The sequence below is a fragment of the Phoenix dactylifera genome, chromosome 6, assembly GCF_009389715.1.
Source record: "Phoenix dactylifera cultivar Barhee BC4 chromosome 6, palm_55x_up_171113_PBpolish2nd_filt_p, whole genome shotgun sequence".
In the NCBI taxonomy this organism is placed as follows: Eukaryota; Viridiplantae; Streptophyta; class Magnoliopsida; order Arecales; family Arecaceae; genus Phoenix; species Phoenix dactylifera.
This window is the reverse complement of record NC_052397.1, coordinates 15,420,490-15,445,357: the sequence shown is the minus strand read 5'-3', so window position 1 is coordinate 15,445,357 and position 24,868 is coordinate 15,420,490. Positions and strand designations below refer to the sequence as shown.

At 41.8% G+C, this 24,868-nt stretch overlaps 1 protein-coding gene and 1 long non-coding RNA gene across 6 annotated transcripts; one reads left to right on the top strand and one right to left on the bottom strand.

Annotated features, from left to right (window-relative positions):
- The first annotated feature begins 1,512 nt into the window (after positions 1 to 1,512).
- LOC120111089 lies at positions 1,513 to 11,955 on the top strand. Its single transcript, XR_005512257.1, has 3 exons — positions 1,513 to 1,522; positions 11,232 to 11,233; positions 11,786 to 11,955. It is a non-coding gene; the product is annotated as an uncharacterized LOC120111089 (long non-coding RNA).
- Positions 9,867 to 22,282, bottom strand: LOC103696103 (probable 6-phosphogluconolactonase 2). Of its 5 annotated transcripts, none has more exons than XM_008777631.4 (4): positions 22,001 to 22,282; positions 19,109 to 19,312; positions 18,804 to 18,939; positions 9,867 to 10,797 (listed from the first exon to the last, which is right to left on the bottom strand). In XM_008777631.4, exons 2-4 carry the CDS (start codon positions 19,279 to 19,281, stop codon positions 10,288 to 10,290), a joined length of 819 nt encoding a protein of 272 aa, XP_008775853.2. In that variant the 5' UTR covers positions 19,282 to 19,312; positions 22,001 to 22,282; the 3' UTR covers positions 9,867 to 10,287. The 5 variants fall into 5 exon arrangements, with proteins under 5 accessions (XP_008775853.2, XP_008775854.2, XP_008775855.2 ...); XM_008777632.4 differs by having other exon boundaries at positions 21,858 to 22,269; XM_008777633.4 differs by lacking the exon at positions 22,001 to 22,282 and adding an exon at positions 21,353 to 21,505.
- Positions 22,283 to 24,868: the final 2,586 nt, after the last annotated feature.

The following is a 24,868-nucleotide window of genomic DNA, read 5'->3' as shown; positions in this document are numbered from 1 at the left end:
GGCACTTGCAAGTTCTTTTTTTTTCTTCTTTTTAATCTCCCATCATGTGTCGGTGAGAGCTCACCAACTTGTCCCTTTGTTTGAAAAGAAAACACAATGCATGTGTCTTACTAACAGACCCTTTTTTTTTAATCCCTCTCTATCAGTGGTTGGTCCACAGTACCTATCAACATATAACTTTCCATGAATTAGTGGTGTCTTGGTTTGTCCTCACACCACAAGAAAGCTGTATGAGATGTTCCTGACCGACTGATCAGTGAGCCATCTCACCCACCAAAGAGGGTCTATAAATCATTGGCCGATCCAGTAGTAAATTCGCCAACAAATGGAGAAATTCCAACCCCTGTTGTACTTCAAACATTTTCAAACATGATGATGATGGGCCATTCAGATTCTTTTTTGAGATTTTATCATACATCAACGTCTGTGAATTTCTATAGATATTGGTGGTTATAATGTTACTTCCTTCGCGATACATGAAATGTTCCACTGATATTCCTCTTGAACTGCTACTATAATAAACCAGGCTTCAAATAACAATTTAACCTCGACCTTTTCATTTTTCTTTTTTCCCTTATCTGAATTTTTTCATGATCTATGTTACACAACTATAAGCAATCCACAAAGTGAATTTAAATGTACATAAAAATAAAACTTTATGGTCTTTGACCCCTATTCATCTTCATGACATTTTGATCTTTGATGCTTCAAAAGCTTGCATTTATATTAAGACTGCATAATCTTCTGCTCAAAACAAAAAAAGAACTAAAAAAAATTTTCATTGAAAGTTTAACTTTAAAAAAATCGATGATGGTTGTAGGCGAAGCTATTGCAGATAATCTTATTTACCATTACTAAAGAGAATACAAGCTTCCTGCATTTTTTATAAAAAAAAACATACAAGTTAATTAAAAATATAGATTTTTAAATTGTAATAAAAACTTTATATCAAATATATGATATCTTCCTCTTTTTTCCTCTTTTCTAAGAGAGAGAGAGAGAGAGAGAGAGAATGTGTTGCTACCTTCATTCAAAGGATTCACACCACATTAACTTCATTATCAATCATGGTTCAGACTTGGTGTTTATTTTTTAAGTTCTTTATAGGGATGTGGTTGGCATCATCCTTTATACCATAGAAGACTTACCAAAGGCTTGTGGACTCGCTTGGCTTCCGAGTCCATGCCTCATGAGCAACAGCGCACGCACAGCTAAGGCTGCATGGCCCTCCGCATCTTGTAGATCAGCTGAACTGGGCAAACCACAAAAATTTGTATGCAGGGAACCAGATTGTGGCACGTATAAGATTGACCTTTTTGTCCAATGGGAATGAAGAGGTTCGGTGTTGGAGAATTTAATAATTTGTTGGCTGTTCATTTGCCACCTTAAGCTGCTTTGTGTTATAGATAGGTCAGCAGAATTGCTTTCGCATTGAAGCAATTAATGAAACGTGCGGACTGTTGCAATTAGAGGTTGATCGATCCATCCCATCGAAGTGCAATTAGTTATCCAAAGAAACAGGGTGGAGGAAATATTTTAGAATATTAAGGACTTCAATGGTCTTTTTAAAAAATTTAGTGATTGGTCTGCAAGAAGAAGACAAGTTGATTGGTGCACGTGGTGTAGGGTATAATTTGCCCTGCATCGAGACCAATTATGAGAAAATGAAACACAACCCCGTAAACTCATGTAATGAAAGCAAGTCAGTCAGTAGGTAACCACCGGTGCATGTATTAAAGGTGGCTGCTGATGGGTGCGGTCCAAGACTATCTTGGTGCATGTGGTGTAGGATATAATTTGCCCTCCATCGAGACCCGTTATGATAAAATAAAAACACAACCTGGTAAACTCATGTAATGAAAGCAAATCAGACGTTAGGTAACCAGTAACCACCAGTGCATGCATTAAAGGTGGCTGGGATCAACGATTTGTTTTCTAAAGAAAAGGTGGTGAGGTCAAGCTTTAAGTCACTACTATATTCACCAAGAGAAACAAAGTGACCATCCTCTTTGGCAAACTGGCCATAACTTGGTGCCTGCTCCTCAGTTCAGAAAAGTTTCTGCGCTCAAAATTTTGACATGCGTTCCCCCAGATGTTGGACAAGAATTCTGTTGGTGGAAAAATGAACCACCCCACAAATGTAATTATAGCACCCAAATCCATCAGCAAGCTCGAGCTCATCCTAAGTGATCGGGCTCTTCCGCTCTCGAGCTCATCCAAGTGATCGGGCTCTTCCGCTCTCGAGCTCATCCAAGTGATCGAGCTCTTCCGCTCTCAAGCTCATCAAGTGATCGAGCTCTTCCGCTCTCGAGCTCATCCTAAGTGATCGGGCTCTTCCGCTCTCGAGCTCATCCAAGTGATCGGGCTCTTCCGCTCTCGAGCTCATCCAAGTGATCGAGCTCTTCCGCTCTCAAGCTCATCAAGTGATCGGGCTCTTCCGCTCTCGAGCTCATCCAAGTGATCGAGCTCATAGGCCGAGCTGAGCACAGCAGGCCGAGCACAGAAGGCCGAGCACAGAAGGCCGAGCACAGAGCCGAGGCCAGAGAGCCGAGGCCAGAAGGCCGAGACCAGAGAGCCGAGACCAGAAGGCCGAGACCAGAGAGCCGAGACCAGAAGGCCGAGACCAGAAGGCCGAGCACAGCAGGCCGAGCCCATGCCTTAGCCAAATATCCAATTTCCACCTAACCCTCTAAGGGACCTGACAACTCCACTATAACCTGCCACTATCTCCAAGCCATCAAGGCATAAGATCTTCGCAGGTATTCGGCACGACCTGCCATTAATGCACGAGACTCTCTCAAGTCTCCGATGCACTCAGTCATTTAATGAACACGGCCCAAGACGATCTCCGGATCACTGAACCATCAAAACGTATGGCTCTCCCTGACCGCCGGTTCATTCGGTAATAAATGCACTTACCATCCACGGACCCCAGGCCCACCACAGCCGGCGGTTCAACCACTTCAACAGGTCCGATCGACCGTGACAACTCCCTGATTCCGGTCTGATCCGGTCCCGTTCTCCATTACGCCATTAATGGGCCAAATCGTGCCCAATTATTACAAAACAGGACAAACCTCCTGTCACCTCCCAGGTAACAAAAATCCTCCTATAAAAGGAAACCTGGAGGGAAAAAGGAGGGGGGACCAAAACGGGAGGAAAAACCCGAAGCTCTCTCTGTCTTCTCCACATACTCTCCCCCCCCCCGCTCTCTCCACATATTTGCCCCCTCTGACTTAGGCATCGGAGGGCCGGCGCCGGGGAGCCCGGCCACCGGCTTTTTTGCAGGACAGGACAGGACTGGACGCACCACCCCTCTTCGGACGCTCGCACACCCCCCGCGGTGGAGGACGCAGCCGGCCGGCGCACCGCCGTCCGCCCCCTGTAGCAGCGGAGCTCCTCCTTCTCCGGCTTCGCGGCGGCCCCCGGGTCCAATTTCCAGCAACAGTTGGCGCTAGAGGAAGGGCACCGAGTTCGCCGCCATGAAGCTAAGAAGCAAAGGGGCTTCCAACGCCTCTCGACGTCCTCCACCAAGCCCAGAATGTTCCGTTCGGAACTCACCACCCCCGGTTGAGCCAGCACCTCAAGTTCAACCGGAACAATTTGATGCCCTGGTGCAGCGAGTGCAGGCGTTGGCTACCGCCGTCCAAAGCTTGCAACCCAGGGGCATTCCAGCAGCACCGCCTCCCCCGGCTCCAGTTCAACCGGAGCCCCCTACAAGCGGGCTTCCTCTTCGGGGTCAGGACTCTCAAATCCAGGCCTCCCTCTGGAGAGAGCACCCAGTCAGAGGCCACGGAGGCTGGCCACAACCTTCAGAAGCCGAGTCGGTTCCAGGGCAACCTGCACCCGGAGGAACCGCTGTAGCGATCCTCCAGAATGATGAACTCAACAGGAAGGTCGAGAAGCTGGAGCGCCAGATCCAGGCACTCCATGGAAGGAAACCGGGACGTGATGGTGACTTTGAGTTCACCACAAAGTCCCCCTTCTCCCAGCAAATTGATGATGAACCAGTCCCGCCGCGGTTCAAGATGCCCCAGGTGGAGCCTTACAACGGCAGGGCCGACCCCCACGACCACCTGGAGAGTTATCGGGTCTTAATGGCCCTACAAGGAGCCTCGGAGGCCATGATGTGCAAAGCCTTTCCAGCAACGCTCCGAGGACCGGCCCGGCTTTGGTTCACCGGGCTGAAGCCGAGTACTGTCTCCTCCTTTGAGCAGCTCGGCAGGCAGTTTGCCAGTAATTTTGCCGCTAGCCAGCCCCAGCGGCGGACGTCGGACTCCCTCCTTGACATCAAACAAAAGGAGGGAGAGTCCTTCAAGGAGTACTTGGATCGGTTTACTGCCGTAACATGGAAAGTCCGGGAGCTGGACCAGTCAATCGCCATGTCGGCACTAAAGACTGGAGCCCGGTCTTACAGGTTCCTCTTCTCTATCGAGAAGAACTTCCCTGCGGACCTCACCGAAATGTTGGCCCGAGCTCGCAAGTACGCCAAGGCTGAGGAAGCCATGGCCTCTCGGCGGGAGGAAGCCGAACAACCTGCCAAGATGCAGAAGAAGCACCAGGAGCACTCCCAGCCAAGTAGCAGATTCCCCTGGCATGAGAAAGAGCCTCCTTGGCCCAAGAGCCTAGCTCGCCCGGGGTCTCCCCTCCAAAAATTTTAGACGTACACTCCTCTCACATCCACCCGAGCAGAAATCCTCATGGAGATTGAGGATCGGGGCTACCTCCGACCTCCATTGAGAATGCGTCCGACAGAGTCGCGGAAGCACTCGAAAAAGTACTGCCGCTTCCACCGAGATCGCGGCCATGATACGGAGGATTGCTACGAGCTTCGTGATGAGATCGAGGCACTTGTCCGCCGAGGTCGGTTGAGTTATTTTGTCCGTGATCATGCCTACAGGAGAGAGCCCGAGGAACAAAATCCAGTGCCGCATAAGGAGCAGAATGACAACTGACCTCTCACGGGCATCATCAATACCATCAGAGGGCGGGCAACTAGAGGCACCAGAAGCTCCGAGCTCGAAAAAAAGAGCTTCCTCAAAGCATCCGTGCTCTGTGAAAGTCACCTCTCCTTTTCTGACGAAGACCAAAAGGGTGTTGAGCCCTCTTTATGACGACGCTGTAGCTATTTCCCTCATCATTGCAAGGTTTTAAAAAAGGATTTTAGTACATCATGAAAGCTCGGCTGATGCCTTATTTTGTATGCCTTCCAAAGGATGAGCGCTCCTCTGGCTAGATTCATAGGAGATTCTACCCCAAGAAAGTACTATGAAGCTAAATCCTTTCATGGTCCAGAAGGCTGCCGAGCTCAGAAGGCCGTCGAGCTCAGAAGGCCGAGCTCCGAAGGCCGCCGAGCTCAGAAGGCCGAGCACCAAAGGCCGCCGAGCTCCGAAGGCCGCCGAGCTCAGAAGACCGAGCACCAAAGGCCGCCGAGCTCAGAAGGCTGCCAAGCTCCGAAGCCCGAGCTCAGAAGCCCGAATGCAGAACACCTCCCCCAGAAAATCGAGCCAAAGAAAGCTAGTGCCAAGCTAAGTCCTAAGGGACTTCGAAGCTCGGAAGCCATCAAAATATCTCCAAAAGGTACAGGACGCCACTTTGGCTTCAAATAATTTCAATATTTTATCTATTTTCAGGTCGGAGAATCCAAAAAACGACCAATGTCGCCCCGAATAGGGCGCACGATCGCCAACGGACGAAGTCCGTCTCCTGTATGCGTCTCCAATGTTGCTCTAGCTAAGCTCGGGACGCCGATTCGACGCCATTCGACGCCATTCGACGCCATTCGACGCCACTCGACGACACTCGACGCCACTCGACGCCACTCGACGCCATTCGACGCCATTCGACGCCACTCGACGCCACTCGACGCCACTCGACGCCACTCGACGACATTCGACGCCATTCGACGCCATTCGACGACACTTCGACGCCACTTCGACGACACTTCGACGACACTTCGACGACATTCAATGCCATTCGACGCCTTTCCACGCCATTCGACGCCTCCTACGACAACACGCCCTGATCTGAGTGGGGGCACCCTGCTGAGTTGACCACAAGCCAAAGAAGGCCGCTGAGTCGACCTAAAGCACTATAACTCTAACTGCATGAAAGGTACATCCTGCTTGGCACGCACATCTCCATATATATTTGGCTATATTGCAGGATGATCGACGACTGGACTACTTCCTTCGTCCGAGCCAAAAGACAGCTCAGTACTACAACGCCAGGGTCAAAGTCAAATCTTTCAGACCAGAGGACCTTGTCCTAAGAAGAGCTGAAACCTCCCGACCAACTGAGCGAGGGAAGCTGGCACCGAATTGGGAGGGACCATACCGAGTCACGCGCATTCGTCGACCCGGAGCTTATCAATTGGAGTCTCTAAATGGGACTCCCATTCCGCGGAGCTGGAGCTCTGAAAATCTCCGCGTGTACCACCAGTAGAACCCTAAGGGGTCCTTCATTATTCAACCATTAAATTCCATTCTATGAATTTCACTCTATGAATTTCATTTCACGATAAACTGATGGTTTGCGGACTTATTCCGAGCTCACCAATTTCTTGATTATCCCATGGCATCAGGTTTATTCTTCTTCCCTAACCACGGTTGGGATGCCCTGATACCTCGGGATGATGGAGTACCTGCGTGGACTCCCTGAAGATGTCCATGAGTTTATGGTGCGCTCTCTATCAGCGAGCTCGGCTCGTTCTCCTACCCTGACCACGGTCAGGATGCCCTGAGACGTCAGGATGCCCCAATATATTGGGATGCCCTGCCGCAATGGGATGCCCCGATCTGTCGGGACGGCCCGAGACGTCGGGAGATGAGTTAGCGGTCCTCTCTGACCGGACGAGCTCGGCTCGTGCTCCATCGGCTATGAGTTAGCGGTCCTCTCTGACCGGACGAGCTCGGCTCGTGCTCCATCGGCTTCCACCGTCGAGCTCGGCTCGTGCTCCTCGACTATGAGTTAGCGGTCCTCTCTGACCGGACGAGCTCGGCTCGTGCTCCATCGGCTATGAGTTAGCGGTCCTCTCTGACCGGACGAGCTCGGCTCGTGCTCCATCGTCTTCAGCCAACGAGCTCAGCCCGCTCTTCTATTTTTGGATTTCTCTGCCGACGTCCCCAAAGAACGGAGTCCGAGCAGAGAAGCGTCTTCAGTCACCTCGGCGCAAGGACGCACACGGTACAAGGTACCCATTTACTTAATGTTTCTACGTTAATGTCTCCATATTGTCTATTTTTGGATTTCTCTGCCGACGTCCCCAAAGAACGGAGTCCGAGCAGAGAAGCGTCTTCAGTCGCCTCGGCGCAAGGACGCACACGGTACAAGGTACCCATTCATTTAATGTCTTTACATTATTTTATTCTTGGACTCTTCTCTACCGACGTCCCCAAAGAACGGACTCCGAGCAGAAAAAGCGTCTTCAGTCGCCTTGGTGTAAGAACGCTCACAGCACCAGGACGATCGATGACTGAACTACTTCCTTCGCCCGAGCCAAAAAGCAGCTCGGACTCGGAAGTCGGGGGGTAGTGTTGGTGGAAAAATGGACCACCCCACAAATGTAATTATAGCACCCAAATCCATCAGCAAGCTCGAGCTCATCCTAAGTGATCGGGCTCTTCCGCTCTCGAGCTCATCCAAGTGATCGGGCTCTTCCGCTCTCGAGCTCATCCAAGTGATCGAGCTCTTCCGCTCTCAAGCTCATCAAGTGATCGGGCTCTTCCGCTCTCGAGCTCATCCAAGTGATCGGGCTCTTCCGCTCTCGAGCTCATCCTAAGTGATCGAGCTCTTCCGCTCTCGAGCTCATCCTAAGTGATCGAGCTCTTCCGCTCTCGAGCTCATCCTAAGTGATCGGGCTCTTCCGCTCTCGAGCTCATCCAAGTGATCGGGCTCTTCCGCTCTCGAGCTCATCCAAGTGATCGAGCTCTTCCGCTCTCAAGCTCATCAAGTGATCGGGCTCTTCCGCTCTCGAGCTCATCCAAGTGATCGAGCTCATAGGCCGAGCTGAGCACAGCAGGCCGAGCACAGAAGGCCGAGCACAGAAGGCCGAGCACAGAGCCGAGGCCAGAGAGCCGAGGCCAGAAGGCCGAGACCAGAGAGCCGAGACCAGAAGGCCGAGACCAGAGAGCCGAGACCAGAAGGCCGAGACCAGAAGGCCGAGCACAGCAGGCCGAGCCCATGCCTTAGCCAAATATCCAATTTCCACCTAACCCTCTAAGGGACCTGACAACTCCACTATAACCTGCCACTATCTCCAAGCCATCAAGGCATAAGATCTTCGCAGGTATTCGGCACGACCTGCCATTAATGCACGAGACTCTCTCAAGTCTCCGATGCACTCAGTCATTTAATGAACACGGCCCAAGATGATCTCCGGATCACTGAACCATCAAAACGTATGGCTCTCCCTGACCGCCGGTTCATTCGGTAATAAATGCACTTACCATCCACGGACCCCAGGCCCACCACAGCCGGCGGTTCAACCACTTCAACAGGTCCGATCGACCGTGACAACTCCCTGATTCCGGTCTGATCCGGTCCCGTTCTCCATTACGCCATTAATGGGCCAAATCGTGCCCAATTATTACAAAACAGGACAAACCTCCTGTCACCTCCCAGGTAACAAAAATCCTCCTATAAAAGGAAACCTGGGAGGAAAAGGGAGGGGGGACCAAAACGGGAGGAAAAACCCGAAGCTCTCTCTGTCTTCTCCACATACTCTCCCCCCCGCTCTCTCCACATATTTGCCCCCTCTGACTTAGGCATCGGAGGGCCGGCGCCGGGGAGCCCGGCCACCGGCTTTTTTGCAGGACAGGACAGGACTGGACGCACCACCCCTCTTCGGACGCTCGCACACCCCCCGCGGTGGAGGACGCAGCCGGCCGGCGCACCGCCGTCCGCCTCCTGTAGCAGCGGAGCTCCTCCTTCTCCGGCTTCGCGGCGGCCCCTGGGTCCAATTTCCAGCAACAGATTCTAATTAATCATTTCTAAGGAATGTCCATCGATGTTCCTGCTATAAAGTTTCATGATAAGTGGTCGTCTTCTACAATGATAACATTTTACCAAGAAGCTTACTTGAAAGATGTGGAAAGATGTCAACTTGCTTGTGTTCACTCTCCATATGTGAGTATCCATATCCAGCTCTTTGGTTTGGATAAAAGATTCATATTGGGTTAAAAAATTCACCAATATTCCAATTCCATCCTCGGGCCAAGTCGATCGTTGCAAGATGAGGATTAGAAAGAAAATAATATAATTCAAAGAAATCAAGAGAAAGGCCCCTCATACTGCTTCACATGGAAATCACTTACCCCAGCAACCTCATACATGTAAATGCATGCATAGACATGGATGCTCTCCAAACATAACTAGTTACAGAAATTCTTTCGTCATTTTAACATTTGTACATGAGCATGTCAATCTTCTCAACTCCTCGAATTATCTTCAAAAAGCCCTAATATTGTCAAACGAGCAGTTAAATCATCAATCAGAATCCGATCATCTAGTTGGTAAAATCTTTGGGAGCTCGTATCAAGAACCTGGTTTCGAGTCCCACCCTCACCCTATCCAGGATTTCTTCGATCCCATCCTAGTTCTCAGGAAAAAAAAGAAAAATTACAATTTCTCCAGATGAAGAGAATATAGATCCTAAAAGGACAGAACCTCCTTAGTTCATTCACTAAATACATTCCATGTATTCCAACTTAATCCCCCAAAAATTATAATTTTTCCTTTGAAGAGTGATAAATCCACGACCATCCATGGCCGGTGAAAACAAATGCATCCAGATCCAAGTTCAATCATATAAAAGAGGGGAAAAAGAAAAAGATCAAAGGATAAAAATAATGCACAAGCCAACTCAATCATCACAACAAAATAACTTCACCTATGTGTAACACCTGTTGCAGTTAAGGTGGATTCACAACTGGAAAAAAAAAATATTGAAAAGTTACTGCTGACTCCCAGAAATACATCTCTATTAGTTAACAGCATATGAACAAGGACACATTCACCACCCTCCTCCCTAAATCTCTACTATAGATAACCTGTTTCCATCTCTAACCATTCCCCAGTTGCAAAAAAGGGCAACACAAGGCCATGCGCCAAACTGACTTATTATGTTCTGTACTAATCCACTTATCATTTAGCGAGTACCCCTCCCCCACCACCACACTCAGAAAGTTAACAAAAACAACTGAAGAGCCACAGGCAAAAAAGTAAGATTTGTTGTCAAATTCCCTCCTCTACATACACATATTAACATATGGCAAAAGTTGTCCTGCGTCATTCAACACGCGGAGAGTCACTGTTACCAGCATCAAGAACTGAGGCAGCTGGCTTATCGATGAACCAAACCAATTTCCCATCAGTTGGCTGAATCATCCGGGCAGGCGACGACGAAGCATCCAGGCCATCAGTGGCATCAGCAATCGCAAGGTGCACCGCCATGGCTTTGTCTTCACCCGTAGCCACCAGGGCAACATTAGATGCGGAGTTGATCACGGGGAGTGTGAAGGTGATCCTCTCAGGTGGGGGCTTGGGGGAGTTGGTGATGTAGGTGACCCACTCCTCTTTCTGCTCAAGGGCTGGGTGCTGGGGGAAAAGTGAAGCCACATGGCCATCAGGGCCCATGCTAAGAAGGATGAGATCAAACTTGGGACAGTCATTGATCTCGGAAACACCTATAATGCGGATCTTGACCATCTGGCGGATAGCAAATTCGTACTCCCCAGCTGCATCCTCCACTGTCACATTGTCATTGATGGAGTAGACATGGCTATTGAGAATGGATACCTGGTAATGTAATTCACATGCATGAAAATGGTCGGGAAAGACGTTAGAATAGAGTGGAAGGACCGACAGGGAAACTTCATATGACAACAAATTTCTCCAAAAATGGCCATCTGTTTATCAAATACTGAATGAGGATTTACCATGTCCTCTAAGCTAGGACAATAATATGTTCTTAAGACAATAATGCTATTCAGTAAAATAAGATGCAGATAAAAATATCACAGATAAAATTTTAGCAAAAAAATAGAGATAATAAAACATATATTATTGTTTTCAGGAGTTCAAAAAATTACATCAATCATCGTTTTACATAAAACAAATTTGGGAGAAGAGCAGTTCATACGATTGTGCAGCACAACCTGAAAAAAAGGTAACTTTGATGCTGTTCACAGAGATGGAATATCCTTGTAACTCAGCCTCATATATCAATATAGTAGTGCATACGAAGCTATACAGTGCCAACGCTATTTCTAAATGAATATTCACATCAGAAACAATTGAGATGATAAATATACCTTCCCTTAAAATAGTTCTATACTCACTAACTGCATATGCTGGCATATAGTACCCATGTTATTTCAATATGGGTACACTTTGATAACACCTGAGATGTCAGGCTTTTCTTCAATTTCTCCTACAAATGGTTCAATAGAAATCCCAGAAACTCTATTTTCAGTTTTCTGAATGTTAAGGCCAACATTTATGAACACTACCTAAGCATATGGTACAATAGCATCATGCAAAAAGCAGCAACTGCTTTAGCGGGAGCTGCTGCTAGTCAAGGAAGAGAAAGGCTTGTTTGCAGGACAAATGCCACAGACGGTAGCAAAGCAAGAAAAGAAGGAAGAACTCGTCAGGCAAGAAGGGACTTTTCACTCTTTTGAGGCGATGTAATAGAAGATGCAGACTTCGGGCAAACAAATGAGTGAAGTTCCTGTTCTGGAATGTCAAGCCATTTCGAGTAGATGTCGGCATTTCCTAAAGAAAGCACGAATACCATCAATATCTACTGGAGAAGCAGCAATGAAGGCGATAATGAATACAGAAGTTGCGGTCAATAAGGTAGGGATCATCAAAACACCGAACCATCCAATGTAAAGACGGTTTTCAGTGCTGGTTATCCAGTTGCAGAAGCGACCCCATAGGCTTGTACTTTCGCGTCGGCGGCCGTTAGGTCACCTATTTTGAGTTATGGACACACAAGCAAGGCCAAAACATGTGTGCCGGGCGTGCGACCCATCAACCGTTTTGAACATCTAACTGAAAAAGTTCCCATCCGCTGCTATGGACAGAATGCATCTGACATTGGTCATTTTAGCAATCGGAGAAAACATTTCATCATAGTCTACCCATTGTCCCTTAGCGAGGCGCTTCGAGTTAGCGAAGCGCTGTAGTAGCGCCGAAGCCTATGTGCTATAATGCTGAACCAAGGACGCTCCGCCTTATCCATAGAAGCAGTCAACTTTCCTGGATCATTAAGAAGACTTCAGTTTCTATTTTCTATTTGAATTGAGGAGCTAAAATTCAAACAAAGCTCTAAATATAGTAGTAAGTGTTGGGCATAACAAGGAGAAGAATGTTAACAACAGAGCATATGTGTGGGCTTCTGCCCATAAAATCTCCAGCATTGAGAACATCCTCGAGTCCTTATGGTGTCATTTGTACTTTCATTATGTAAATTAAGATGAGTTTTAACAAGATTTGTCTAGAAAATTGCAACTTCCTGTATAGGTTCAGCAGTATATTTGTAACAGTTAAATTTGGGCTGACACTTACAATTGGCATGTGGGAGTCCAGTACCATTGGCTTTAACATAATTTACTTTTGGATGGGTTTTAACAGCCAAGCATAAGGTATACCTGAGGGCCTAACCATTTGGCAGGAAAAGGTGCACAAGAGTTTCAAATGCTGATTCAAGTAACAAAACAAATTAGTTCAGAGGCTTCATGAACTATAAATACCTCTTAACACAACTCAATCTATCAGATATCCATATGAAATTAACATGTATGAAAGTAGGCACTATATATATGTTACCACTTTATTTTTCAGTTGCATTTCTAAAATTTTCAAGATTTCACTGTTTTTGAGTCCATAAGTTGAAAAATGTTCTTCAGCAGCAATTTAATATCAATCTCTAGCTAAAATTATATTTTAAGAACTACTTAGCAGGGACCAGCTGGAGATTATTAAAATGTAGTTTGCATAAACATAAAAGATGATAACATACAGATTAACCTTCCGTTAGACATCAAGCTGCATCAGTTTCACTGCATCAGATATTAATAAATTTCAAATCACATTTCAATGCGAGACTTAAGCAATATATTGAGAAAATGGCAGTTCTTGATGGACACAACCTCGTTACAAGAGTCATGCTTAGGAAGGAATTACCATAACCTAATCATCCCAAAACCACAACAATAAACATCAAACAACAAACCAATTATTTCGGGTTGGCTTTATGAACCTTTATTTCCCTAGTGTTCCTATACATTAATTTCTGGTGTTACTTCAAGCTTTCTAAAAAGGCAGACTAGTGCACAAGGCTCTCTCCATTGCAGGGTCTAGGGAGGATCAAATATATGCAACCTTACCTCTGAGTGTGGAGAAGGTTGTTTCTGTGTTTTTGTATGTGTGACCTACAGATCATAATGGAGCAACCTTAGCTTTGCACCAAGGCTTTATGAATCTTTATTTGCCAAGTGTTCCTATACAATGTGAATCTCTAGTGTTACTTCAAGCCTTCTAAAATCCATACTAACCTCCATCTTCCACTCTCTTTCTAGAACCAAGCACCTATAATTAGGGCATCCTCAAATCTTTGCTCCAAATATTTGTCTTTCAGCACTCTTACCCATCACTTTGTCCTTGATCACTACTAGCTCCTAAATTTTTTTCCAGTACAATCATTTCTCAATCTTTCATAGTTTTTACCGCACATGCATCTCAACTTATTCATATCTACTATGCTCATTTTGTTTGCTTGAGCCATTTTTTTTCCATATGCTGACCAAGCATATGATGCCGGAGGCTTCATTATGTTCTATAAAATATTTCTAGCCAAGGCATTTAAGATGATGCAGAACAAAGTTTTCCCTTTACGTCAACAAGATGCATTTTGGTCATGAAACAACTGTTGAGCACCTTCCAATTCATCCACCAAAATCTTAACTCTATTATCTATCCATTCATCTCTCTCCATACTGTTGGACAATAGACCTAAGTACGGAAACTGATCAGGCTGTGATATCCCATATAGTTAATTTTCAACCTACTATGTTTTCAAACCCTTCTAAGGCTTTCTTATAAATCAGTGTTATATCTTTTGCAAATAACATACAAAACTGTACCTCTTAGCCATTATTCATTCATGACTGAAATAAAACCATACAGGCTTGATTTTAGCCAGACGTCTAGACCCACCATGGAAAATCAAACTTTATTTCGAAAAGACTAAATTTGTGTAAGCAAGAAGCCAAATGCATTAGAAACCTGTTCAAAGTCAATGGCATGTACAAAAGGATATGACCAAATTATCTTAGTAAAGCAGCTATCATAAACTCATCTAATGACAGCACTTGAGGCTTCCACAGTTGGCTAATTTTGATTTTCACTAAAATGAGCATCAAAGGCTTCATTACTCTTTAGAATAAGAGAATGTCTCACTGTTCTAAAGAGAATGTCTCACTGTATGAAGAAGAAAAGAAAGAGAGAGAACAGAACAAGGGATGCCTTATTCTATTACTCATCCCTGAAGATCCCATTTCATACAACATATGCTAGGGCATCACTTAACCAGGGGGCAAGACATGACCCAAGTTGGTAGTGCACTTCTCTATTGCAGTGCCTATGATATGGGCCTTGTACAACTGGCACAAATATAACACTTATAGTACAAAGAAGCTACATCAGTTTCCAAAATCAATTGGCTAAGCCCCATTCTTTCAAATGCATCCCATTGCATGACCAAAACACATCAAACACTTGCATATCTTTAACATCCCTCTCAACGTAGACATAGATACCAAAGCTTCCACACTCAAAGCATAAAAATAGTTACCTCCTTGGTAAAGCTTCTGTGCATGTATACCGTCAACATTATTCTGAATGAGTGATAATTCACTTCAATCGCTTACCTCACATATGAAGTACTTGATTATCAGCAATGTGAACAGCTACATGAATATCACAGGAAGGACTCAAATTTCCCTGTACCAGAAATTTCATCTCCAGACTCTATACAATGATTTCATTGAACATTAACATGGTTTATGTGCCACAACTTGTTCTAGCACTAGACCTTACCACTACTCTGTACTTCAAACTGTTCTATGACATAACATCGCCACAACAAACATGCATCAACTACTAGTAAACCTTTAATTAATGAAGATCCCACCCAACCTGCATGGAAGAGGACTTCAAACTCTTTTGTACTGAACGCCCTTATCAAGTGCTCCTTATTACAGAGAATGCAGATTAATGCATCAAGATGTGGTTTATAAGGAATCCTAAACAAGCTGGCAAGTACACTCACAACCAATGAAAATCTAGTCTTGTAATAGTAAAATAGACAATTTTTCCACCAATCTCTGACGCATCTCTGCATCTCCCAACACTATGGTACTAGTGGGGGCATATAATCAACAAATTGGTACTATCATTGATTGATAAGTACAAATATAGAACATCTTCGATCTGAGCATCACAGTTTGGATCAATATATATCATCACAGACATCATCCCATAAAACTAGTTCTCTTCCTTGGAACTTCCAACAATAACTGCCTAAGAATATTATAGTGTCCATAGGATCTCTTATATATACATATATATCACAAACTTTAACTTTCAATGCCTATCAAGTGGTTTAGACTTCAATAATGACTGTCTTCAGATGGGAATACAACAGTAACAAAAAGGATCTGTTTAAGAGATTTTATGTAAAAACATGCAAGAAAGAAAAAGGGGTCTATTAACAGAGTAGGGTAAAGGAGGTGGATGAGAGACAGAAGCAAGAAAGAGAGAGAGATGTAAAATGCAAATAACTGTCCATTTCTCCCAGTTCTAATGATAAATGCGAGAACATTGCTGCTAGAGCTTTGGTAGCGGCCAACCTCTTTCATAATGCCCATGATAAGACTTATACAATGAGCCCATTTTAATTAATGAAGCTCTCAGAACCCTCATGATAAGACTCAATAATTTCACCTGTTAAAAGAAATATTAACTACAAGTAATTATAAATGTGTTGATAGAAACTGAGCCAGAAAAATACTAACAAAAGTATCTTTCAAGGCTTAGAGCAGAAACCAAGTGCCATACGGTGCAAGGTATTGTCATTAAGGTATTTTTCACTGCAACAAAGTTTCGTTCCATAGGCTCATGAAAGTTGTATGCTGATAATCAACTGCATCACACACAGCTTAAAATTCAGTATAGCCTGGGAAAACAAGCCATAATCAAGTGGACAGTCATTATTCAAGGATAGGATGAAAATGCAAAAGTGATCACTTCATATCAAAGTGCTGATGCAATCAAAAAAGCCTTCATGAAGGCGCCAACATGCGAATCTTCTTTCAAGTCCAGTTGATCAATATCTAGTTTCCAGCTTGAGAAGCAATATATAAGCCATAGGATTAGATCAAGCTGTTCTTTTGTATCATAATGTATATGTCCATAGTTTTGGCTTACAACTTATGCAAACATTTTTTTTTGTGATAACCACCTTTTTTAAATTATCTAAACATTAACCAGTCAATATGTGGTCACACTGTCCCTTCATTAAGGGAGAAAGGAGAAGGATAGCACTCTGTGTAATGTGAAATTCAAGTGGCCGTATAATGCCCTTCTTCTTCTCAACCTTTCCTGCACATAAATGTTCATTTTTCTCTCTTAATCTACGAGTTCTCATTCCAAGCTCACAGTTTTATTAGTCCCTTCAGGGGGTCAGTCATTGTTGCAATAAACTTAATCATGGGCTGCTATAGATCTCTTTGTTTATCTCTTTCAGTAGACTTTAAGGCAGTGATATGCCCGTGAATGACACCACAAATTACAAGGATCGATGTGTGGAGATTAAGTGGAGTTGCACATCCAAATTGCTGTGTGATCATCAGATACCATTAGACGTAACAGAAAATACTATTGAATGGGCAAAGAACAAGTTGATAGAATAAAGTGAGTAGCAACATGAGACCATAAGCATAAGATAGAAGTAGTGAAGATGTAAATGTTAAGGTGGATACTTGATATAACCAGGAAAGGTAGAGTTAGGTTACAATAAAACTGGAAGCGGCAGTGGTACGAGAATATAAATGATAGAAAACAATCTAATATGAATGTACTCCACAGCATCTTCAAGGGACAGCACTAGCGAGAAGGCATCTCACACTACATCTGCAAATGTCAAAAGAGAGGAGAAAAGAAGATCTAAATGGAGAGAATGATATGCAGGTAATTTGTTCTGCAGGGTGATGACCTTAAATAAGAAAAATGAATCACATCAGAATCACTTTTAGCAACCAAAATTGATAAATTAAGGCTTGTTATTATGATACGTTCATTAATGTCTGCATCTGGTTGCATATGTTGACATTTAGTGACAATCCTATATAAAAATATGAATAGAAGGAAACTACATGCATGACTTTAAAAAGAGAAAGGAGATATAATTCATGGAAATTGAGAGAGGATTCTCTTTTGGATGGTGTCAGCCTATGGAAGCAGGAGGTTTAGCAGAAAGATATCTGGGGAACTTCATTATTTTCCATCTTTGGGTGGGTGGTTTTTTCCCAATTTCACTTGGTTAAGGCTTAATTGCTTTACAAAAGCAGTCAAAATGCAAGGGATTGTCTAAAACATCAAGAGGTTACTGGCTTTAATGAGGTTTGGTTAATCTTGATCCACGCCCATAAAACATAGAACCTGACTATGGTCTAATGAACTATACTTTGAGAAGAAAACTGATGCTTCTTTCTTCCAATTCAAGTAACATAGGTATGAAATATTTACAAATTGACAAGCTTGGACATCATCATGATGGATGAAAAAATAAGTTATCAAAAGACATTTCTCAGAAGGAAATCCATGACTTTGATGTGTAACAATCTAAATTCACATTATCAAGGCTCCCTAGGCAGTATTAATCTGAAAAAGTAAAGATAAGTACATGGCAGTAGATATACCATGATTTCCAGTACCAATTATTAGAAACTCTAGAGTAAAAGCACATATCCATGTCAGGGAACTTGCTAGAGCCACAGCATACAACACAAGCTTTTACCATGATAGAGACGGATGCTCAAGATCTTTTAAACTACTGATAATTTCTCTCAGTGCTAAATCTTTGGTCAAAACAAATATTTCGAATTCCTTCCTAAAAATTTTCATCCTGGAGTAGGCCTCCTGTCCATTTTTTCAGACCCTTCCACATAAGATCAGGAATCTCAACACAACAACATGACTATTATGTGAGTGCGTGTATGTGACACCCCAGAAAAGCATAATTCCTGAAATGCATGAAGAAAAATTTGAAGTACCTTACTCAAGAGACAAAGAAATATAGAATGGGAATATAAAATGCTTGCATGTAGAATTGCAGTTTGTTCTAGGCTTCTCAAAATTCAGTGGAACAATCAAGCACATAAAATGCAGACAAATGTTTAAAGGTATAGCTACCATATTGCCCCCCAAAAAAGGGTATAGCTACAAAAAGAGGGCAGGTAAGATCACTACGCATTTGCCACAACAGTTAATGCTGATTAGGAAAAGCTCAGAACTTTGCCAACAGAAAATGTTCCATGGTTAAGCTTCCCAATTGAGACTCTACAAAATGAAATACTTGCCATAAAATTATTCCACCACAATAATCATCCCCTAGATGGATTGGGTTTCTAGACAGAAACTCATGCTCGTCAAATATGAGTACACTCAAGAGAAACATAAAGATCTACATCTTGCTTGTCTGTTGAGCAACAGAGAGATGGTACTGATTCATATACCTTGGAAAGAAACCCATCCTTCGTTTGCTTGTAGTTACTGTCAACATGATTCTTTGCCACTGCACGCTCATCAGCCCAGAAGACATACCATTTTGTCCAATCAACAGTCTTGTTATAAGGAGCCTCGCAGAGTTTCCTGCTTAACAGAAACTTCAGCTTGAAATCCTTAATGTTTTACAATGAAATGGGCACTTACAAAAGCTTTAAGAAATTAAAGGGTCCGCAGGAGTAGTTCATGGAGCAAATAACACTTCATTTATTCATCTAAAAAAAACTCATAATAGAATTTTTATTTAAGCAATTACCCCATCAAGCTGATAAGAGATCCCCCAGATAAAGCAATAGTAAAGCATCCCCTCTCTTTCACCGAAATCTCTGATAATTGTGCAATGTATTCAGCCAAATCAGTAGCCAGCTCATCTAAACTTTCAAAAACTCTCAGTTCACTTTTCTTCTTAGGTTCACCGGAAGCTGCCATTTCTCTTAAATTGCTACAGTCCACTCAATTCCTACAAATATAGCAACTAAACTCAGAAACATGAGGCTTCATAAAAATGTTGCAGACTGGCACAAACTAAAGGGTTGGCTCAACAGAGTAATGATTGTGACAGATAGCATAGGCCTATGGAAGTAGGGATTATGGAAATTGAGTAAAACATCAATTCAAACTCTAAGATTTTGATCGTATGAATAAACAAAAGACAACCAATTATTTCCCAGATGAAATTTAAAACATATATATTTTGAACCAGCAATTCTCAATTACCTTGACTTGAAATAAAAAAGACAACAAAATGAAGGATTCAAAGAAAGTAGAAAAAAGGACAGCAGAGAATCCTCTGACATTAAGTAAAATAATAAAACAACAGCAAGAAGCACAACTGCACAAGAGAGTGTATCTAGTACATTTGTACAGAATAATACCCTTTCACAAGATTAAAATTAAGCAAAGTTATGGATGTTTTTCCATACAGAACAAATTAGACCAAGCTCATTAAAAATAAACATCAGACAATTTTTCTTTCGTTTATCAGAAAAGAGACTGGATTTTCCCCTCCAGAAATCAAGAAAGAAAATGATTCAAAGCAAATCCAGCTCATAAATTATCAAAAAGGAGCAAGAAACTAACTCCATTTTAGATTTACTGTGACTTTAAAAAGATAAAAATACAAATTAGTGTCACAACCATCTTTAATCATGAAAGAAGTAATATCGGCATTCCAAAATTTGTTGCCATATCATATTCCACATGGTGTCAATAAAGCAGATTAGAGATTAAACATCTGACATGCACACTTCTCCCTCAAGTGAAAAACAGCAAGATATCCAACCCAGTTATTCACAACCTACAGATGAGGTAATTATTTGGTCCGAAATGGTTGCACAGGATCCTCCCCATCTGCTTTTTTGTCATGTCAATAACTGCTTTGAATACGTGGCAAAGCAGGAAGCGGATTGGCCCACCTCTGCTAGCAGGAATTTCAACAATCATTGTTCCTAAAATTGTTGCAACAAGACCAGAAAACGACATGTACCAAGGATGCCAGGAAAAGACAATTGTAAATTGTAACATATGAAGCATGCATTTATCTCATTAAGATAAAACAAGATATATCTGTCCATTGAAGAAAGTGAGGAAACTCATCAAAATCAACTATAATATTAGCATATGTCAAACAATCCAAAATTCTAATATTCTCCAAACTCTGCTTTTCAGTGTACAGGAGAAAAGGCTTAAAATTTATAGGAAAGAATAGAAGAATGCGAAAAGCTGCTTAATCTCCCACTTCCCACGTTAGTGCAAAAAATTAAAAAAGAACATAAGAATGTAACCATGTAACAGTTCAGATTTTTGTCCCAAAAGGAGAAGACACAGACCGACATGTGATACCAAAGCAAACTCAAATTTGTTTAGCAAAGAACATGTGAGTCCGAAAACCATCTTATGCTGATCACATTAGAGGGAAAAAAGTTTGGCAAGAGGAAAGCCTTCAATAACCCATCAAAAACAAGCAGATGAAGATCCTTAAAACTGAAAGTTAAAAAGCAAAATAGATAAAAAAAACTATCTATGATGATTTCAGATTCATGTTCAAAAATTACAGAAGAAAGAAAAAAGGAATATTTCTCAAGAAAAAAAGGCATATTTCTCACAACAACATGATTTTAACATCTCATTTCAAGCTAGCACAGGCGCAATTTTTGAAGAATTACCTTGTATATCAAAGCCATTAGAACTTCAAGAGAAAAAGAAATGCTACTGAGTATCTCATAAATATATATTATGGGAAGAAAGGTGGAAGAAAAATAACAAAACAGAAAAGCTCGGACAACCATCATTTTACAGCAGAGCAATCCAAAGATTTCATGATGTAGTAAACCAAACAAAAATCAAAAGATCATTTTCCCCTTTCAGAACAAAATTAATAAACAGAACTTAGTTGACTCATACATTCAAGAAAACCGAACCTAAAGCAGACTCTCAGTTAAGCATCACTGATGCCACGGGAATTGAAGAAGAGAAAGAAGTGAAGAAGAGCATAGAATACCATTTTTCGACAAAGAAGAAGACATATGTCCGGCCAAAGAAAGACGACAGGCTTGGAAATCAATATCCCATTCCAAAATACCTTAGAATTCAGCAGAAAAAAACAAACCCAGATCCCAAAACGATCTTAGTAGCTCAATTCCCCGCAAGATAGAGAGAGCGCGCGGGGGGGGGGGTGTGGGGGGGCGGGGGCGCGATGGAGAAGAAGAGAAACAATAAACAATTCCCAATGTCTTACAATCTAATAATATCGAAACAAAATTTAGTACAAACAACTTGTCAGGAAGAGCAAAACAGCCTTCTCGTCTCTTGCGATCAAATCAAACCAATTGACACCAAATAAATCAAAAAAAAAAAAAATCAAAGATCGAATTTTTTATATAAGAAAAACCCCAATTTTGGCAAAACTAGGCAATCTCAGATCCCAAAACCAACTGGGAATCACATTATGCTCATAAAAAAATCTCAATTAGAAAAAAAAACGAAGAGAACAGAGGAGAGCTCACTAGAAAAGTGATATAGAGAGGAGAGAGATGGGCGCAGTGAATGCCAAACAAAGGCGAAGAAGGTGGGTGACATCAGAATCCTTTGTATTCTAATCCATTCCAAGAGAGCATTAAAGTAATCCGAGAAGACGCCAAGAACTCACCCTCTCCAGCTGCACACACGTGCATCCGCCGATCCAAAAACCCTCAAAAAATTAAAAAAAATACAAAAACCACCAAAAATCCCCCCAAAATCTCGCCTTTTTTCCTCCTCTTCCCTTCTCTTTCTCCCAAAATTCCCTGCCTCTGAGAAGAGAAAAAGATTAAAAAAAATACAGAGAGAGGACTCCCTCCCGGGCTATATAAAGAGCCGCTTCTAGAGAGAGAAAGGGGCGGGGCAAAGTACCCGTCGTCTTTCTCTCTCTTCAGTTTGAGCTCAAGAGAGAGAAAGGGAAGCAAGAAGGGAAAAAAAAAAAAAAGACCAGAGACACCTGTGCAAATAGACTGTTGACAAGTGTTCAAATCTACTTTGCTCTCCTACGACTCAAAAAAGGGTCCATTGCCCAAAGTGGGGCTTACCTTCCTGTACCCCTTGATAAGTTAGCCCCTATAATCTTGTGTTTTTTTAGTAATAGTAATCTTCTGACAGTAGTCTTATTATTCCATGTGTACAGATTATTATATCTTCTTATGTCCGGAATGGAAATAGTTTCAAAGAAATCTAATGTAATAAAGTTTATAAGGACACCTACATAATAGTTGACAGCACATTTATCTAAGCATACATATGAAGGAAAATTCTAAAAGGAAATTTTTGTGTATCATCAGCTATTAATAAATTTGTTACCAAGAGTATGACATTTATTATTTTTTTCCTAGCATTTAAATAAAATCATTTTTAATATGCAAGAATTAATTGTTGCAGTTATACCCCTTCTCATAACTTTCATAACTTATTGTATGTGGTCAATTGGTACAAATGAGATATTGTGCCAAAACATAATAATACTACATTAATTACATTTTTTTTTTTCTTTACTGGTATTCCATTTTAGATTGCTTTATAAATTTATAAGGTATGTTCAGTTTCCTTTTATGAAACCGTGTCACATACGATGTCATTGATCAACAACTTACCTTTTTTTGAAATGGCCCTTATCTAATTTAGTTAAATTCAAAATATACATTCCGAAGATCAAAAAGGTTCCAGGCAAACTCATTATATTTACACTATTTGATGGGGTAATGTTTGTAAAAATATTAGAATATCTAAGGTAATTTTGTAAAATATCAACTAGTTTAATTTATTGTGGTCAAAAACCTACAAAGAAGAGAAAAAAAAAGTCTATATTATTAGGTATTTGCTATTTCAATAATGAGGATTGAGAATATCTCATAGTAGGAAATTATGCATCCTCAAGTGCTTATAAGCTGTGATTTGAGAAAGCTCACCTTTAGACCTTATAGTGATATTCTAATTTGCCTATGGTTCTATATAATGTTCTTCAATTGCTTTAACTAGAACTTCTCCCCATAAACTTAGTGCATAGCATCCAGATTTTTTTGTTATTTTAATTTATTCTATCTTTCCAGCAGAAAGATTTTAATTTGTGCTTGTCCTTGATTCACTTCACATACACACACACATAGAGATAGAGGGAGATATGGGTACTTGTATGATTGTATAGTATAATACATAGTATGTGCATCAATATATCATGTTTGATCTAATATGATGCATAGCTTGCCATTTGATGCAAATATATCATTGGATAAGTAAAAATAATATGCACTTGCTCACTAAAAAATTGGTGTTATATCAATGATATTTTATAAGTATGTTGATTATTATCCATATGATAAGCACAGCATAATCTTTAAGAATAAATAAATTAATACCTCCTAATATTTGCTAGTTAGAAAATAATATTTCTAAGAAAATTGTTCCTAAAGACAAAAAACCCCACTTTCATTTAGAAACTTTTCATTGTCATACCTCTCTATTTGAACAAATCTAGCCTAAAGTTATTTAATATGAATATCTTTTTGTTAGTAAATAATAAATCAATGAACACACAAGATAACACCCATCCTCATGCGTGTGTGTATGTATATATGTATGTATATCTTATGCTGGTTCGTGCTTGCTTATCTCCCTTTGCACCATTCTATCCTTAATCTTCTTCTTGAGAAGATATCCTTATTCTTCTTTTGCTTTAACCTCTTGGAACTTCTTTTTATCCTTCTTTAAACCATGGATCATTTTGAAATGGCAAATACAGCAGTTAGCTGGGGCTCATGGGTGGGTGGGTGGCCATGGAGAGAGAGAGAGAGAGGGAGAGAGGGATGAGAGGTGGTTGGGTTACCTCCGAGAAAATATACATTAGTGTTGTCAGTTATAAACCATACATCCGAAATTCCAAACACCAACTTGTCTTTGAGTGGATAGGGATGCCTTCGTGGCAATGACTCAATGAGTTGAAGGTGTGTGTAAGTTTGTAGCTTCTTGGAATAGATTTATTTGATAAATTTTCAATTTTTTATTATATACAAGGCATATAAGATACATAAATATGTAGTAAAAATGTATATGATTCAGCAAACATGTGCTTGCATATTCCCAACTCTTTTGGGTCTTTATTGGCACATACTTTAAAAATTTGCATGTAGAATTTAGTAAGATCTCAAAACTCTCTATCTTCATATTCTTCAATATCTATTAATTTTTTAGTTACCTTGAAAAGGGCATCAAGAATCATATAAAATTGGAGAGAGTGGTGTTATCTTGCCCTCTCGCCAGCAGTTGAAAATTTGAGACTCGTGTATTATCTGCACAACAGAGTCTATCATCCTTTATAGAAAAAAATGTTTTAATACTAAAAATTCATGAACTACACAATTGCTGACTTGCAAACTCTATAATCAATCGATCGTCGTGCTTGACAACAAATCCACAAGTTGAATCAATCTCTTCTTGCCATATGGCAAGACAATTATTCATGTCCACGCAACAGGATCTACGTAGTATTACT

Coding starts and splice junctions, on each gene's coding strand:
- LOC103696103 (XM_008777631.4), bottom strand. CDS start 19,281: ATGGCAGCTTCCGGTGAACCTAAGAAGAAAAGTGAACTGAGAGTTTTT. Junction 18,940..19,108: donor TCTCTTATCAGCTTGATGGG/GTAATTGCTTAA, acceptor TCTGTTAAGCAG/GAAACTCTGCGAGGCTCCTT. Junction 10,798..18,803: donor AGGATGGGTTTCTTTCCAAG/GTATATGAATCA, acceptor TTACATTACCAG/GTATCCATTCTCAATAGCCA.